The sequence below is a fragment of the Perca flavescens genome, chromosome 14 (genome assembly GCF_004354835.1).
Source record: "Perca flavescens isolate YP-PL-M2 chromosome 14, PFLA_1.0, whole genome shotgun sequence".
Taxonomy (NCBI): Eukaryota; Metazoa; Chordata; class Actinopteri; order Perciformes; family Percidae; genus Perca; species Perca flavescens.
In genome coordinates, this window is record NC_041344.1 from 25,183,758 (window position 1) to 25,201,408 (window position 17,651).

A 17,651-nucleotide genomic window follows, 5' to 3' on the forward strand; every position below is an offset into this window, starting at 1 on the left:
ACTGCTGGCTCCCTGATGAAAAATATTTCTAGTATCTGTAGCTCGTTTGTAGTGACCTTGTATTCTTGTAAGTCTTAGTATCATGACAAGTATTACACTATATTATACCCATACTGGGTATTTAATGTGTGGAACTGGAACAAGGTTATGAGTTTTTTGTTTTTTTTAGTATGGTCTTTCTCCTTAGACATCATTAATATATGATTTGAAGTCAGTCCCTACTCATAAATTAGGGAGGTAATGCACTCATCTTTGGTACGACATAGCTAAATATGATTTTGCTTGTCACCATTTGGCTCAGGTATTCCTGCTCTGATGGCGCATCCCGCCGTAAAAATGCCACCCGAGAGACCACCAGCACGCTGAAGGCTTGGCTGCAGGAGCACCAGAAGAACCCCTACCCCACAAAGGGAGAGAAGATAATGCTTGCTATCATCACCAGGATGACCCTTACACAGGTAGCTTTCAGTAAAATATTATAGATTTACAGTAAGGGCACTCCGAATTTTAGTTGCCGGATTTGTTTTCCCTCAATCCATTTAATAATAATAATTTATACTTAATTAATCCCGCAAGGGAAATTACAATGTTTTCACTCTGTTGTTGTTATTATTATACACATTACACACAGGCCTGAATTACACACACAGGCTCAGTCAGTATCTATACATGCACTAATGGAGAGATGTCAGAGTGAGGGGGGGCTGCCCGTGGAAAGGCGCGCCGAGCAGTTTGGGGGTTCAGTGCTTTGCTTAAGAGTACCTTGGCAGTGCCCACCTCTCCAGCTACCAGTCCACCACCATACTTTGGTCCGTATGGGACCCAGCAACCCTCCAGTTCCCAACCCGACTCTTACTTCCTTCCCTGTCTTCTCTTCCCTCCTGTATAATGTCATAACATAGTTTAATATCATGTGATTTTATGTTCCTATCTAAGCTTCCTATCCATTCTCCCACCCCCCCCACCCTTAGGTGTCTACGTGGTTTGCCAATGCACGCAGGAGGCTGAAGAAGGAGAACAAGGTGACGTGGTCACCGCGGGCTTGTAAAAGCTCTGACGATCGGGGCTGTGATGATGACAGTGACGAAGCTGAGAAGCCACTCAAACATGACAAAGACCTTCCTGGTAAGCAGGGCTTAAAATCATTCAGCACATTTAGCTCGTGTAACCGAGGGTTTATGATTATTGTCAGGTTTGACTATAAAATAAAGAAACACGGGGCTTCCAATGCCGGAAACCAAGACGGCACTGCATGTCTGACTTTATCAAAACCAAAACACAGCCAAAGGCCAGCCAATACAACACTTTATCCACTTCCGTTTTTTTTTTTAAAAGCTCTGTGGTTTATTGTAACTTACTCTTAACCTTCAACTGAGAGGTAACACAATAAAATACCTTACATTTTATTTCGGGGTTTGCTCAAATGTAATGCGCGTGCACAGACAGGTGTTATCTGATTGGTTCATTATTGCAGATCAACAGTGTGCAGACCTGCAGAGTGACCTGGAGGACTTTGACCTGCTGGAGTCAGACGGTTCTGACTGTGAACCGAAGCCCCAGTTTCTACCTGAGGACAGTGATGCAAAGCCAAACACAGACCTCCCACCCAGGCATCGCACACACGACCCAGACCCACTGCACGGAAAAGAGAGATTGTCTCCAGACTGCCCCAAACTCACACCGGTCCATCGACAAAACAACCCCTTCTATGCTAATCCAGACCTCCGGAGTACAGACGCTAAGCCGAAAATCTGGTCCATCGCTCGCACTGCTGCGTCTTTGAACGGCAGCTTGCAGCCAGAGTACCCTCCCTGCATGCTGTCGTCGACCGGATCCTCCTCTCCGGGGTATCCATCCAATATGGCGCTAACCAAGGCAGACAGGGAACAGGAGTCACCAGTCGCCACGCTCAGAGAATGGGTTGACGGAGTTTTCCATGGTCCTCCTTTCCAACAGCTCAGACCAGTTGAGGCGTGGAAAGGCTTGAATGATGCCATGATAGACAGCAGAACACCCGGACAGTCCTTTTGAATTTATTAGGTCTACGTCATCTTTGTAGGCCAACCAACACATCGTCAACGGAATATTTCAAAGACTGTTGGACTTGGGAAAAAAAAACTCTGTATTTTGTTGTTGTGACTTGACCAATTGACCGTTCGCTAAGCACCACCGCCCTTAGTTACTACATGTCTGTCAAGATTTCCATTCTCGCACGGCACACGCAGTTTGGCAATGATAACGGTGGCACTTCAAATCTTTAGTCATTTTTGAAACAATGGGTCCTGGAATTCCAGACGGAGATAGAACAAAGGCAGGCTTCTCATTTCTTGCGAACAAGCATCGCTTTTGCCGTGTGAAATGAGTGTTGTGGCAGATTTTATTATCTCTAGCTAGCTTGCTGATTAAGCTAATTAAACGTTAGCTCCGTGAGTAGGTCTACATTATAAAACCTGACTTTGGCTGATTATTAAATGTTTACAGCTGAATCTTGTAAAAGGGGTGGTAAATACGCACACGTATATGTGATATTGCGCTATAAGACAGGCAGACATGTCCCTGGGGAAAAAGTCAGCATCCTTACCAGTTGATGATCCACGTAGAAGAAATGTAGCCTTTTATGACGAGGACAAACCAACGGACCTAGCAAATGTAACGCTATCTCCTTGGCTGGAGTGTAAACTTCCCCAAATCCTGTAAAGATCTGCCAACATTCTAATAGCCTCCAGGAATGGTTCCACACAGTGGGAAAATACTACACAGTGGATGTGCTAGTCGGGTAACGGAACTTTGTAACCCCACAAAAAATATGGTTAACGCTAGTTACTGATGTGCTCCTTGGCTTTGGAAGTAATGCTTGGTTACTGTAGGTAGTCAGCTCGTTAGACAGACATTCTAATGATTGCAGCTTACCTTAGAGCAGACAAATGCAGTTTCATCTATTTCTTTAACCTTTGCTCGAAAGTTCGGAAAAAAAACACTATCTTTCAAACTCTTTGAAAGTAGAGTATCACACTTACCACGGTCCTATGTACACCACTTCAACATGTAGAAAAATCCAAAGTTTGACAGACCTGGTGGGCCCCAAACGCGGTTGCTAAGCTATGATTGTTTAATTGGTGATCGGGGTAGGGGTTTTAGCGAACGGTCAATTCACAATACATGATCCTATTTTGGCATTTTGAAAAGCCTCTAAATCTCTTCCAACTTACAATCTCTTATGGGCCCCATTAATGGTCAAATGTCTTCAAGCAAACAGGTGTCACCACACACAGACACACACACACGTTCCTGCGGCAAGGTTGTACGGTTCACTCACATGAAAAATATACAATATTGTACACTTGCACTATAGCCTGCACTTGCACTGAGTCACAAAAATAAAAGGTGTATTCCGTGGCATGGCAAAGATCTCTATATGTGTCCTTACATTAGCTGTGCACTGTGCTGGAGCCACCAGTGGTATCAGTTTAGATGATGTACACCCTGTTTGGGAACAGTGGAATATACCTCGGCAGCTTTGGACATGTGTGTATGTGTGTGTGTGTGTGTGTGTGTGTGCATGTTTGTGTTTTGAGGGAGTAAAAGGGGGGGGAAGTGGTTGGTATTCAGCCGTGACTAATGGAAACACACAGAGGAGGGTGCTGCTAAATTGTTAAATCGATGCCACTTCCACCTCGGCTCCAGATATAGCTGCAATCAGCGATGCGTCCCTTTTCATTAGGCGGCTTTTGACTTTGTCAAGCCGGGACTGCAAGAAAATCCACCACGCGCAAAATGCTTCACGAAACCTCTTAAGTAATTTTAAGTAAGTGTCACATCTTTATCCACTTGGGTGAGTTTTTCATAGAACCAATAACAAGAAACATCATTGAAATAAACAGAGAAATAAGGCGGGCATCATTAGGCTTAAATGTTTTATATATATAAAAAAAACATTTCCATCAACTTCAATGAATGGAGATAACCACAAATTTAGCACAGAAAAGATTTAAACCAACACTTTCTGAAACAAAGCACAACAAGAAACGGTCTGAAGTTGTTGTTTTTTTTTTTTATCTCCCCCATCTTTCTTCTCCTCCTGTTTTCGATTGAGGAACTGTGATAAAGTATTTATCAGAACAGAGGAGGGATCTTCCTGGGCTTTGTATGGAATTAACCATTTCACATTAAATAATTCAGGATGAATTCAACCGAGAATTTCATTCTGTTTCTGCCTCATAAATAAGTAAGATTTAGGATGATAAATAATGACATCTGACTTATTTCTGTAAAGTTTTCTTTCTTCCACTCGCTGACAGGATCTCGTTGTGGTTGGCTGCAGATATATTTTTGCTAAACGTTTTCCTTTTCCCCTATCTATTAGAAATATACACTTTTGTCTGCTTTTAAAAAAAAATCTTGAGGTGGATTTGACTTCAAAAGGAGGAGGTGGTTGGTGTCATGAAGGATGTAGAAAGGCAGTCAGATAAGAGGTTGAGCCAGTGCTGAATGGGGTTAAGAGATATAAGGTTGTACTTGTTCTCACCTTTAGCTGTTTGAGACATGACTTGTCTCTTTGGCGCAGAACATGGGGAAAACTACACAATACACACAGTACACAACACACACAGTGACACCTAACTTTGATTCAAGCAATAGAAAAAAAAAAGAGTTCATGTTCACTTGTTTTCAGCGTTAAGTATTTTCTGGAATCCCTTTTCTGGTTTTTCAAACTAATGGCATTTGTTTCAAGAGAATCCCTCAATCCTATACGGGGGGGTTTGTAAAACCATGTGAGTATTTTACGGTGATTAAGTTTTTATTTAATCAAATTATTTTTTCAGATTTTCTTTTTAAAGTCAATGCAAGCTTAACCAATACACTTCAAACCTTCAGTAACAGATTGTTGGCCAAATCTGGGGCAGCTGAAACAAGCTGACCATAACACGAACTCTACTTTAAAGCTACATTGTGTACGAATTTCTCCCATCTAGCGGTGAAATTGTATATTATTATTATAATTATTATAATATATTATTATATTATAACCAACTGAATATTACTTGCTAGCCCCTTCCCATTCCGGGCGCATTTCAACTCCTACGGTGGCCAAACCCGAAATTAGCTCTTAGTATCTCCATCGTTTACACGCAGCTGTTCTAGCCACTCCAATATTAACTTTGGTCTTGTTGCTTTGCCTGTCGCATTGTCGTTTTAATTCTTTTTTTCACTTCCCAGGCGAGTAATCTCCCCCTGGCATTTGTCACGGTGCCACTAAGTTTAAAAGCGCAAAAGGCGGAGGTATGTCCCTCTTTGGCTAATGTATTTTAAAGATGGAAGCAGTCATTCCAGCGACTCGCTCGTATGTATTCTGAATGATTCTGAATGTCAGATTCTACACTTACAAGAGTTCTTTGATTAGTTGGTGGAAGTAGTTACACATGAATGAGCACATATTTGTGAAATAACAAAGGGTTTTTGCTAAGAATCAACTCAAAGAATTACACAACGTATGTTTAAGATGATATGGTGAACTTGTTAGCAGTTTCCCATTTACACATAAAGCAAGTTGTCATTCATTTTGGAGCCACGTTTCTGGCTACCCAGCAATATTAATAAGTTCAATATTCACTCTAATTTTACTTCTGTTTTTGGCCGCAACTAACTGGCTCTTTAGCTGCTATACTCTCGCCTATGTTCACCAGCTAGTCGCTAACTTGTGTAACAATTGTGGTGTGAACTTGGGAAAATTAGTGAAGATGTTTTTTTAAAGATTATTTTTAGGGCTTTGTCTGCCTTTATTTTGACAGGACAGCTAGGTGAGAAAGGGGGAGAGAGAGAGAGAGAGAGAGAGAGAGAGAGAGAGAGAGAGAGAGAGAGAGAGAGAAAGAGGGGGAAGACATGCAGGAAATCATCACAGGTCGGATTCAAACCCTGGACCTCCAAGTAAACGTGCGCCTGCTCTACCCTCTGAACCAACCCGGCCACATTATTGAAGATGTTTGAACGAGTAGAACTATGTTGCAAAATACTGCCAAAACATAGAATATGACAGATTTTTGGTATTTCTGCCACTTACGTTTTTTCTTGTTAGATTTACCCTCCATCGACTCGCTCACCTCCCTATTTCAAATGCTCCATCTTCCTCCACTGACCTCTCGCATGTTTTCCCCCCCCTCACTCCTCCAGCTATCACCCATCTTCTCTTCTTCCTCTTTTCCTTACCCAGCATCTCATTCCCCATTCTCCATCCCCATCTCTTCTCCCTCCCTCCTTCCCTCCACTCGTCTCACCTCACCTCTGTCTGCTCTTGACATACAAGCGAGCCACTCAAGAGCCAGTCTGACACGAAGGCCTGCTCCCTGGGCCATATAATGTGATTAAGCCTCAGTGTGCTGCTGTGCAGGTCGGGGAATGTTAGAGACACTGTTTACTTGTCTGGCTCACACCACCAGCAGTTATCCGGCCTTTCTGCGTCTTAAGGGAGATAGGCAAAGGACTTTTTTTTTCTTTCCTTTTTTTCCCACTCAGAAAAGTGTTTTTCTTGAATTAATTGCTATTCATTCTATACTCTGTGGCCCTTTTTCTGATTCACCTCTACTTTTAAAAATTTCAGATGGAATGTCTGCACAGGAAGTATTGACAACTTCAAATTGCTCCTCTCTGCACCCTCCGTCTGACACCTATTTCCTTTCAACACTGTCTGTGCCTCTGTCGCATACTCAAACACACACACACACGCACACACACACACTGGCATACATATATACACACAGTTCTAAGTCTCTTGCGTCTTGTCACACACACTTTGGTTTCCCGGGGCTATCAAAGTGCTGAGTGCAAACTCTCTCCTCCAAAAACTGTCACATGTCGCCAGAGGTGTCTCGATCCCCCCAGTAACCCTCTGAGTTCCTGGCACAAGTACAAGTCATTATTTCCATGGTAAAGGTCAGAAGCTCTGCCGCCTGACTTTAAAGTGGAGCTGAGTGGAGTCGCCCCTAGACAACGACCAAAGGTCAGTTTTCTGTTTTGCCTCTCATACAGTAAGTATAGATTTGAGGAGGGACGGGCTGCTCCCAGATCTGCCTTATGAGCCCCTTTTGGTCACAGTGGCTTCTACACATGGAGGTTCAGATAATTGGCTGCAGGGAGCTTCCTAATGAGCCTGAGGGCCTGTAATATGACACATCTTCAAGGAGAAATATTTTAATGGGGCAATTACGGCGACGAGGAGGATGTTTTTATGTAGAGTGAGTGATTGTTGTGAAGGGGCTCTGTGCTAAGGAATTCAATGGCATTTAACTCCATTATCTATTGTGTGGCTCAGCAGTGAGGAGATTTCCAATATGATTACAGTCTTATCTTTGTCTGAATGGTCCGACCCAACAGCGCAGGTCATATTTTGCTTAAGAGTTGTATTTGCAATTATTATCTAATATTATGCTGGAAGAAAGTAGATAACTGGATGTAGCCATAGACCCCTGCTGGGATTTAACAGTTTAAGGTTGAACCCATGAATGAGTCTGTGTGCAAATTGGTTGAATCCAACTTCATACTCAGGAGCCACTTGACACAAATGATGTTAACGAATAGTCTGTTATGCCGGCTGATGCATTTAAGAGCAGTGAATAATTAAAGAGTGCGGTTAAATCCGGCACAAAAACACAGCGCTGTTTAATTCAGCACAGTTCATATGCTCAGTTTCATCCAACGATTTTGCCCCTGGCAATGCCTCCAACTCAACCAACCACCACCTCTGAACCACTCAGACTTACCAACCGCAAGACCAACCAGTCAGCTCTCTGACACTGACCTGGCTCACCTGCCTCATTTTAACAATGCACCTCTCTCCCCTTCAATCATCCAAAGTGGTCTGACTATGGATGAGGTTAACTACAGCATGAGCCTCACTTCCAGGAGTCACCAGGGCCAATTATATCAGCCTGACTACTCTTCCCAACCTGAGCTCTATGGCGTGGAAAATGCAGTTCCACTGGCTGCATCACTGGGGACAGAACAGGCTAGTGCTGTCTGGAGCCTGAGCCAAGCGTAGGCCAATTTGGCATGCAGAGGTCTATGGAGAATAAGCCTGATGAAATATATATATGATCTTCTTCAAACATGTATTGTTCCGCGCTACTGTGTCTTATCAGGCTGGCTCCCTCCTGATGTCCTCCAGGCTTGGCAGAGCGAGACTCTACATGGCAGATTGTGTGGGACTGATGCACAGGGAATGCTAAAGGTTCTCTCAGTGCTTCTTACGCTAAACATTGGAGATGAGCCATATCTAGCCTGCTTATCGATAAAGGCAAGTTCAAAGCACTGCAATCACACGCAATCAGTTATTCCTGTGTTCTGAGATGCTGTAAAGAAATAAATCCTACTCATGCAGATAACAATGGAGCAGATTTTAAAGGTGCAGTGCCACTTTCATCAGCTCTTATTATAGTTCAGACCAATTCAATTTGTATTGCATACACTCCATTTTATAAAAAAATAGTGTTTCTTGCAATTAAAAAAAAATGTCTACAATGTAACAGTCTTTGTAGTACAGGACCAAAACACATCTGCAGGACACTGTTGACCTCTGCCTGTCACAGGGGGAACTGCATCCTGTAATTTAAACTGAATGACTAACCTGTATCTATCCCACAGTTAATGTTGCACAACCAGTCCCTCAGATTGAAGGTAAAGTGGCCCAAATCTGATTTATTTTGCTCCTATGTGACTCAGATCTTTTTTTTCTTCTTTTTTTTAAGTGTGACCAGCAAAAATCTTATCTTTTCACTAATCTTTTCCATTCGGATTTGGGCAACTTTCATATGTAGGTCTAAATCAGATACAGGTCTGTTGTTGTTTTTGCTATGCGACACAGTCTGAACGGTCATATTGGAATTCATGCAACATATACGTCACTGTAGATTGGCATTCGTCACAATTCTGCGCTGGCGAGAGTCACTCACGTTACGAATCCACACACACCTCCCTACAGAAGTAGCAGCCATTGATCCACAAAAAGCCATTTTTCCTCCTCATCCGCTTACGAATTCACTTGCTTCCACTGTACATCAACTTATAAATGAAACTGTAAATGTTGACTTCAGTGGCCTCCATGTTTACTTCCATAAAACAGCATGCAACATCTTTGTTATTGTTCTTTTGTGCATGTGGCAGCTAGGGCTGGGCGACATGGAGAAAATCAAATATCACGATATTTTTAACCAAATACCTCGATATCGATACCGCAACGATATTGTAGTGTTGACTATTGGTGCTTTCACAAAATATTTACACTGAGATTTTTGATAAATAATCTTCAGTAATGTGGATATAATGACTAAGTGGACTAATAACAGTTACAACAGTCTGGTAAGTTCAGAAAATGACATCACTTTACTGTAATGAAGCCTTTAAAACCAGGAAAAGACTAAACTTATGCCATATTACAATATCCAAAATATAATATTGATATAATAGATATATTGCCCAGCTCTAGTGGCAGCTCACCCTGGAATCGGACATTGGCCACATTTGATGTATAGATTGTGAAAAGCCAAACTAAAACAAACCTGCGCAGTAAATACGACTTGAGCACTAAGGCTTGCAGTATGAGCGTAGCCATAGAAATGGGGAGAGAAAAACAACCCTCGAAAAAAACATCTGTATTGTGTATATACACTATGTAGTTATAAACAACAGATGTGTTGCAACACTGATTCAATAAGGCTTCATTAGGAAGAATACACTCTTGGACAGACGACATAATTTATTAACCAATATGGCAATTTATACAGAGAAGCAACGGCAGAGGAAAGGTGTCAGTGATGATGCTTCTGCTTGAACTGTAATCCACAGTAGCCACATGTGCCCACCTTTGTGTCTTTATCCTGAAGAAAGAGAGACAAAGTAAAAAAAAAAAAAAAAAAAATGAATGAATGTTAGTATATCTATAATTGAGAACTTTTTGCAAAAGATGCTGTTAATGTATTTATAGGAATACTCAAACTATTGAAATTATCATAGAACATCATAACAGATTCAGGTTTTGTCAAAATGGACCACTTCAAATGATTTTTTTCACCATTTATAGTGTGTGCAGGCTCTTACTAGGTTGATGTAGACTTTGGGATGGCCCAGGGCTCCTCCACCTCCATCACAGGACACCACTCTTGCCTCGATGTCAGTCACTGGCTCCTCTGCCACCAACTTAATGGCAAAGTTTGTATTCACCTTGACACAAACAAGGTTTAACAAAACGTCAGACACAGTGAGACTGCAACGGTGTGCATGATCGGTGTTTGGATTATGACGGCTATCCCCTCTGTGTGTACCATCTATTCATTGTGCTAGCATACATCCGGTTTTACATCCCGAGGAGCTGCTGGGGCTTGGCTACTCCTAAGCAGACGGGCACGACAAAGAGATATGTTCCATCTATTAACATGACATTGTTTTGTCTGGAAGGCGTGGTGGTTCCCGTGGCATGATTTCAAGAATGAGAAAGAGGTGGATTCTGGGTCAGAATTACAGCTCAAGCTTTGCAGGTGTGTTTGTGTGCGGGAACATACCAAATGTGTATACCATATTGATTACAAAAGAAAGTTTAAATCGACCAATTTTCCCGGTGTTATAGCCCTACTGGTTTCTACACTAACTGGTTTCCGTATGTTGCGTTTACCTAACAGCTGCCGATGTGGTCCGCCTGTGTCACCAGATTCGTCACATAATCACAAACATATTACTGGTGATTTTCAAATCGTTTCCCAGATCTACTGTCGCAAAAATGTTTGTCTAAGTAATCCTATTACCTATCTATCAGCTACGTCATCACCCAGGTAACAATTTGATTTGAGCTGATCCAAAACAACTGATTACCTGGGCTTCGTTGAGGAAATACCCGATGATAGTTTTCACGTTTCTTTCCTCACATCTACGGCCATATGGACGAATACTACTTCATCACAACCACCTACTAAGCTACACATTGTGACGGATACATATGTTTTAACATTAACGATAACTCGTGGTCTATATTGTTGATATACACAATTGTTACCACCGAGTCACAGAAAAGTGGTAGTAGGCTACATGACTCAGTTTGAATGCATGGTCTTCATGATTTACAGTCATTGTATCTCCTTCTGTGTAACCTATATGGTATGGGATATAGTAGCCTGAAATATACCTCAGAATTTGCAAAATAACGGCTTGTAATACAGTGTTAACCTACTTTTTTTTTAACCAAGCATGTTAATGTGTCTCTAATCGAATCATTCCATCCAAACTGATGTAAAGTTGTTCTGAAATCTAACTCCGACACAGCAAAGTAGCTATTGATATTTTTTAATGAGTTTATTCATCTTTAGTGATTTGAGTTTCTCTCTGGGTTTAACCAAGTGCGCCCCTTGTGGACAAAATAAAACACCAGCATATTACAACATGAGAAACATCACATTCATAGCCTTAATTATTACAAGCCACTTCCAAAAACTCATTCATAACAAATCAGTACAATTGCAAGAAAGGCGAAAAAGAAAGTTGATCTGTATATATGCCTTAATCGCCTCACAGTGATTGCTAACATCAAAGCAACATTTTGTTTTGGGTTGATCTGAAACAATAATAGGCCTAGGCCTTTATAATTTCCTCGCATCTATTGTAATATTGTAGCGTATACCCGACATATCTGTTGTGATTCCAATTGTGTATATCGACAATATTAGACCACGAGTTATCGTTACTGTTAAAACATATGTATCAGTCACAATGTGTAGCTTAGTAGGTGGTTGTGATGAAGTAGTAGTAGTCCATATGGCCGTAGATCGAAACCAGCTCGACCCGAACTTGAATGATTATATTGTTTTTAGATCTTTTTTTTTGTAGGTGGCTGTGATGTGGCGATTACTTAGACAAACCTTTTTGCGACAGTAGTATCTGGGAAACGATTTTAAAAATCACCAGTAATATGTTTGTGATTATGTGACGAATCTGGTGACACAGGCGGCCCACATCGGCAGCTGTTAGGTAAACACAACATACGGAAACCAGTTAGTGTAGAAACCAGTAGGGCCAGTGACGGACTGGTAATCTGGCATTTGGGCAGATGCCAGAGGGGCCGCGGGCCCTCATGGGCCGTTTGGGCCGGCCGGCCAATCAGAGAGCCGCATGATTGTCACAGCCATGCGGCCACTTAATTGTAAACTGCGGCCCATATAATTTCTCTCGGCCCCCTTTCAAGCATCAATAACAAAGTTATTGTGCTAAACGATAGCCAAATGTATACAAATCCCTAAACACCTGTTGACTACATAATCTGATTTGTATTTATACCACATATGAGTTTCTCAATATCACAGTCATGGTTACCCTCTACAGTCACGAACTTTTACATCAGTCTGTATTGTTTTGTAGCAAAATTACTTATTCAGATCAGATGTTCAAAAATGTAAACGTGCATGGTTTGAAATAAACAAATCTACCTGCATTTCTTTTATTTGAATATTTGTTTGAAAAAGTTAAAATGAAGCAATGCCTTCTGGGAATTTCAAGACCGAATCAAGTAGAGCCGAGTAGACCGCGTCTGCGTCTTTATGTGTCTATGGTCTGCGTCAGTGTGGTGGTTGGAAGTTGTTGACAAAAAAATGAATCAAGGCATCAAGCTACACAAGGGGGGGGGGAAGAGAAAAAGAGAGAGACATATAAGAGAGCACTGTTGGCAGACGTTGAAAAATGCTGCAAACTGACTTAAACTCAAGTGCAGCTTCAGCTAGCATTAGCGCTAATACAGCTAGCATGTTAGCGCTATATCTGAGCCAGCACACCAGGGAGAGAGACAGGACAGTGAGGAATATGAGGAAGAACAAAACGAGCAAGAGGAGGATGAAGAGATGACATGGATAACGAATCTATGGAACTAACCAACACAGAACAACAAGCGTGCTGTGGGTATGAATGTGGATTACCAGAAGCAACAGAGATGGAGACCAATGCTGCAGGAGGGAGTGTAGGTACAGTAAGTTTGGCTACTTCAGAATATTATATTATTATGGAGTGGCTGGCTCTGATCATTTATTCTTTTTTTTTTTTTTTTTTTTTTTTTTTTTTCTATGTTTTGGTGCAGTTGTTTATAGAATGGGAATTTACGTTCACCATCACTGGGGCTATCAAAAGTGCGTGTTCTTTCCATGCGTCAAAAGTTCTATCTCCCTCCCGGTGGGCCGCTGGTGGGTGAAAATGCCAGGGCCGTTATTTGTTTCCAGTCCGTCACTGAGTAGGGCTATAACACCGGAACACATGAATATACGTAAAGCTTGTTTGTTAGTTGCTTCTTACCTCTTTCTGCCTGCCAACGAATCGGGCTCTCCTGGGATCCTTTTCATCAAACACCTGAGAGAAACACAGCGACGCTATGAATTTGAGGCAACGGGCTGAAACCCAAATGTTAAAAGAAAACGTCAATGAGCCAAGTGAAGTCATATGGAGGGACGTACAGTAACCTTAATGGTCCTAGGCTACTAGTGCTACTAGTAACGTTAGCTAAGCTATACTGACGCAGGGCTAAGCTAACGTTAGGGCACCCAGTAAAAGCGATACGAGAAAATTACTTTTAAGCTTACCTGGCCGGTGTGAGTGATGGCCTCGCCGGTGCTGGAGACCTCGAGGCTGTAGCGGCGAACAGGCACCGCGGACAGCCTCAAAGGTGAAACAAGCACCTTAGCATGTTTACTGAAGGACAGAACTCTAACCACAGCGGTCGCCATGTTTACGACAACCCGTTTTCCCAAGCTGCCTTGCAGAGGGCACTTGTAAAGGACATTATGATTCCCCGAGTTTTGCCTCTCAGGTTTAAAGCACAAGCTTTCCAGTTAAGTCATTGCATTTAGGTACATGTTATAAAAGATAACAATTAAGACTACAGAGAATTTGGATTTAGACTGTGCTCATGGCGATTGAGGCAGAATATGACCAAAGCCGGAGAGGGATAACTGCCTGAGAGGCTAAACTGAGGAAACACCGATACATGAAGCTCAAACCGGAAGCAAGCAAGAACAGCTTCACGGTAGCGTTGTGGCAATTTAAAACGCAACATTCAGGGACATATCCCCTGTTTTAAACCTACAAGGGGCTTCTGAAAGGTTTGTTTACGTGATTTGATTTTGTGATAAGATTGTCTCATGTCGGGGACTAATATGTGGGCCGTTTTTTTATTTTTTATCTCTGGCTTTGACGCTAGCAGGTCACTCTGCATGCTCGTCTCCATAGCATGTCTCGTAGCGATCATACAGTGGCATCGGGCTGTGGTCATTTAACGTTCGTGTTGAACAGCTTTTACATATGTCACACTGGCCCATGCAAGGCTGCATATCCATTTGCATTAAGTAGCTCAATGTTGTAGGAATCTGGCTGTATGTAGATGTTTAAGAGTCCTAGAATAGGGAAGCCGTTTTGCTGATTCGAAGTAGGTTGACACCTAGGCTATTTAAGTATTGATAATGGAACAATATTTTGGGTATGGTTAATTTTGCTTTCATGCCATGGTTAATGTGGTTGTGAATCATGTAATGGTGTCTGGGAAAAATAAATGTATTTGGATGTGATGGGAAAGCAGGTAAGGACATTGAAATCATAACCACAAACAGTTAACAGTTAAGTCAGATCACAACGTGACACAAACCCAGTGGTATAGTATATAGATAGAGACAGAATGGGCTTTTTGGGGGGTATCAAAGTGTGGGGTCTGGGTATCCTCTCCCAGGGTTATAAGACTTCCTTTCCTGCATTCTGATACACTTGTGTGCACCGATTTATGATGGGAATACCTTTTGTTTATCCTATGAGAAGGAAAACACAGATGACATTCAAAACATATCAAAGATATAATGGAATATAAAGCAGTAAAGGGGGCTTTCACATCAGGGACCTGAGCCTGGATCACAAAAGTTGACTCCAAAGCAACGAGGACAAAATAAAATAGGATACTTATATTTGTCTTAAATGTGCGGCGAAGGGAGGATACTGGCGTTAGTGTTGGCGGAGCATTTTGGGCCCGGCCAGGTGCCGGTCGATGAAAGATGAGAAAGGTCTCTCGGCGTGTTCAGCAGTGTTAGCTTAGTTTGATGTCACGTTACTCGACCCCGTATTTGTGATTCAAATATCTGAAGTGAAAGTTCTGTCACAAAACTGTGTTGCGTATCTTAGCACATTTTTAAGGGGGTATATGGTAGGGCTGGGCAATATGGAGAAAATCAAATATCACGATATTCTTGACCAAATACCTCGATATCGATACTGCAGCAATATTCTAGGGTTGACAATTGGTGCTTTAACAAAATATCTTCACACTTAGATTTTAGATAAATAATCATCAGTAATGTGGATGTAAAGACTAAGTGGGGAAAAGGCAAATAATAGAACAGTCTGGTGAGTTCAGAAAATGACATCACTTTACTATAATGCAGCCTTTAAAACCAGGAAAAGACAACAGTTATGCCATATTATGATATCCAAACTCTAAGACGATACCTATTCTCATATCACGATACTGATATAATATCGATATATGGCCCAGCCCTAGTATATGGTAACCCTGGAGATTTCTTAGTGGGTATAGTGTAGTCTGCATATCACGTAGACTACACCACTGTACAAACCCCAGACTAAATATATAGTTTTATAGTAACTGTAATTGCATATGAATTATGTCTCATGTCTCATGTCTCTCTATGCAGCCTTTGACACCATGGCCTCTCTCCTGTTGAAGCACGTGGCTACCTCTCTGTCCCGCCAAATGGCCCAGATGAGCCGGTTAAATGGGGTTGCCTCCTCTCCAGCAGCTAGTGCCTACAGATGTCTCTGCACCCTCACCACAGTTCCCCGCACACTACTCCACTCATCAACCAGAATTGGCTCCATCCAGCCCCTCTTGTCTGGCTCCTCTTCTCAGTGTGGACCATCTCTGTTGGGACAGTGTCAGCATCTTCCCTGCATCCAGCCCTCTGCGGGGATGAAAACCAAGTCTGCCCTGAAGAGGCGCTGCAAAGACTGTTTCATTGTTCGACGGAGGGGCCGTTTGTTTGTGTTCTGCAAGACCAATCCGAGACACAAGCAGAGGCAGGGCTAAAATGTTGAAGGAGTAATGAGAAGTTTGCTTTGAGATTTAGAATTTAGAACAACTTTGAAACAAAAATAAATTGTTTGGATGAAGAATGTGCATAGCACCTTTCACTACTCTTCTGTTTTATTTCCCTCTTAACAGCAAATGCCCAAAACAGATAATTTTTCACAGTGAAGAAACAGAATTGCAGCATTTTTTTAACCATCATACTCTTAACCATCATACTCTTAACACTTCTACAACATTTGAACATGGCTAATACACAATTAGTTTAATTAAGTTAAGCTTCCAAAATTCTTGTTTTACCCTTTACCCTCTCTTTGGACCATTGCATCTTACTTTTCATACACAGCAGTCATCTGATTATAGCCAAAAACATTCAGCAAGTTTGATGAATAATCATGGGAGTAATTGCTTTTTCCCATTTGTGGGATGAAGATGCCTAACTTGGATCTAATATTTTATCACACAAACATTAGCCTGTTTTGTCAGGGTCCTTTCTATCATTTTTCCACATGAGGGAGCCAAAGTCTATCCTACATGAATATAATCCAAATTTGCCATGTAGTGGTCAAACCTGACTGGGTTGAAAGGTGTTTGGCAACAAACACTGAGCCTACGACTGCCACACCACTTGAATAGTTGTCCTAAAGGTTAATATTTACTAGGGGAGGAACAAGGAACACGGAACACTGGCTTGTGTGCACTAATACTGTTTTTGCATTTGAATTTGGGTATAATCATTTCATAGAGAGCACATCAGGATGGCATTGAGCCAGTATTTGTCAACTATCCAGTGGCATTTCACTGAAATACATGGTCATGGACAAACGTATGCTTTTTGTGTGGCTCGTATGCTTTTTGTCCATGACCATGTTACCTTACAGCCTACAGGCAGCAGAGATAGTGAAGTACTGTAATCAAGTGTGTGTCAGTAGGTAGGATTATTCCTTTGAAAGAAATGGGCAAGATATGTCTCACCTATGACTGGTCTCGACTGTGGATCAGTGAGCAACTATGTGTGCAGGTGTCAAGAGGGTTACAATGCCAAAATGATCACATAGACATGGTAAAAAAAAAAAAAAATCATTCAGCACCACAGTAGGATCAGCCATCTGCAGCTTTGAGAAACGACACAGTCGCTGTTATCTAAAAATAAAAGACAGAAATTGATGGGTGGATCAAATGCAGCAGGAAACTCGACTTCAATTGCATACTGAATCTCACTGAAGGCAAATCACCCCAAACATCTCAAACACACATTCCACAAGAAAGCCACAGTGTTTACCTTCATCATCTTTTCGAGTGTGTTTCTGTGTGTCTGTAATTGTCGATTACATGAGTTACTTGAATATTTCAAATGTCCACCCCTCTTCAAATGGTTTACGTTGTTTTAAAGAAAGAGGAGCTGATATTTGGCGTACAAATTATGCACATGTATAATAAATCACATTGCACCATTTCTAAATTCTAGAGCTCTCAAATGTCTGGGGTACACTTTATTTACTGAATTTAGTGACATCTTCAGTGTATATGTCTTAAAGATGCACAGTATAGT

General features: G+C 41.7%; 3 protein-coding genes across 3 annotated transcripts in view; 2 read left to right on the top strand and 1 right to left on the bottom strand.

The window, feature by feature from the left end:
* irx4b (iroquois homeobox 4b) overlaps nt 1-3,396 on the top strand; it is a 4,895-nt gene extending 1,499 nt beyond the window's left edge. The window contains exons 4-6 of the mRNA XM_028597708.1: nt 302-458; nt 972-1,125; nt 1,475-3,396. Of these exons, the coding sequence (XP_028453509.1) occupies nt 302-458; nt 972-1,125; nt 1,475-2,031 (868 nt within the window). The 3' untranslated portion in view covers nt 2,032-3,396. The remainder of the gene's footprint in view (nt 1-301; nt 459-971; nt 1,126-1,474) is intronic.
* A 6,326-nt stretch (nt 3,397-9,722) lies between these two features.
* Nucleotides 9,723-14,005, bottom strand: ndufs6 (NADH:ubiquinone oxidoreductase subunit S6). The gene is made up of 4 exons (XM_028598425.1): nt 13,596-14,005; nt 13,312-13,365; nt 10,087-10,209; nt 9,723-9,866 (listed from the first exon to the last, which is right to left on the bottom strand). The coding sequence occupies exons 1-4, from the start codon at nt 13,737-13,739 to the stop codon at nt 9,798-9,800; spliced, it is 390 nt and encodes a 129-aa protein (XP_028454226.1). The 5' UTR covers nt 13,740-14,005; the 3' UTR covers nt 9,723-9,797.
* Nucleotides 12,844-16,203, top strand: mrpl36 (mitochondrial ribosomal protein L36). The gene is made up of 2 exons (XM_028598423.1): nt 12,844-12,986; nt 15,708-16,203. Exons 1-2 carry the CDS (start codon nt 12,872-12,874, stop codon nt 16,097-16,099), a joined length of 507 nt encoding a protein of 168 aa, XP_028454224.1. The 5' UTR covers nt 12,844-12,871; the 3' UTR covers nt 16,100-16,203.
* The last annotated feature ends 1,448 nt before the right edge of the window (nt 16,204-17,651 follow it).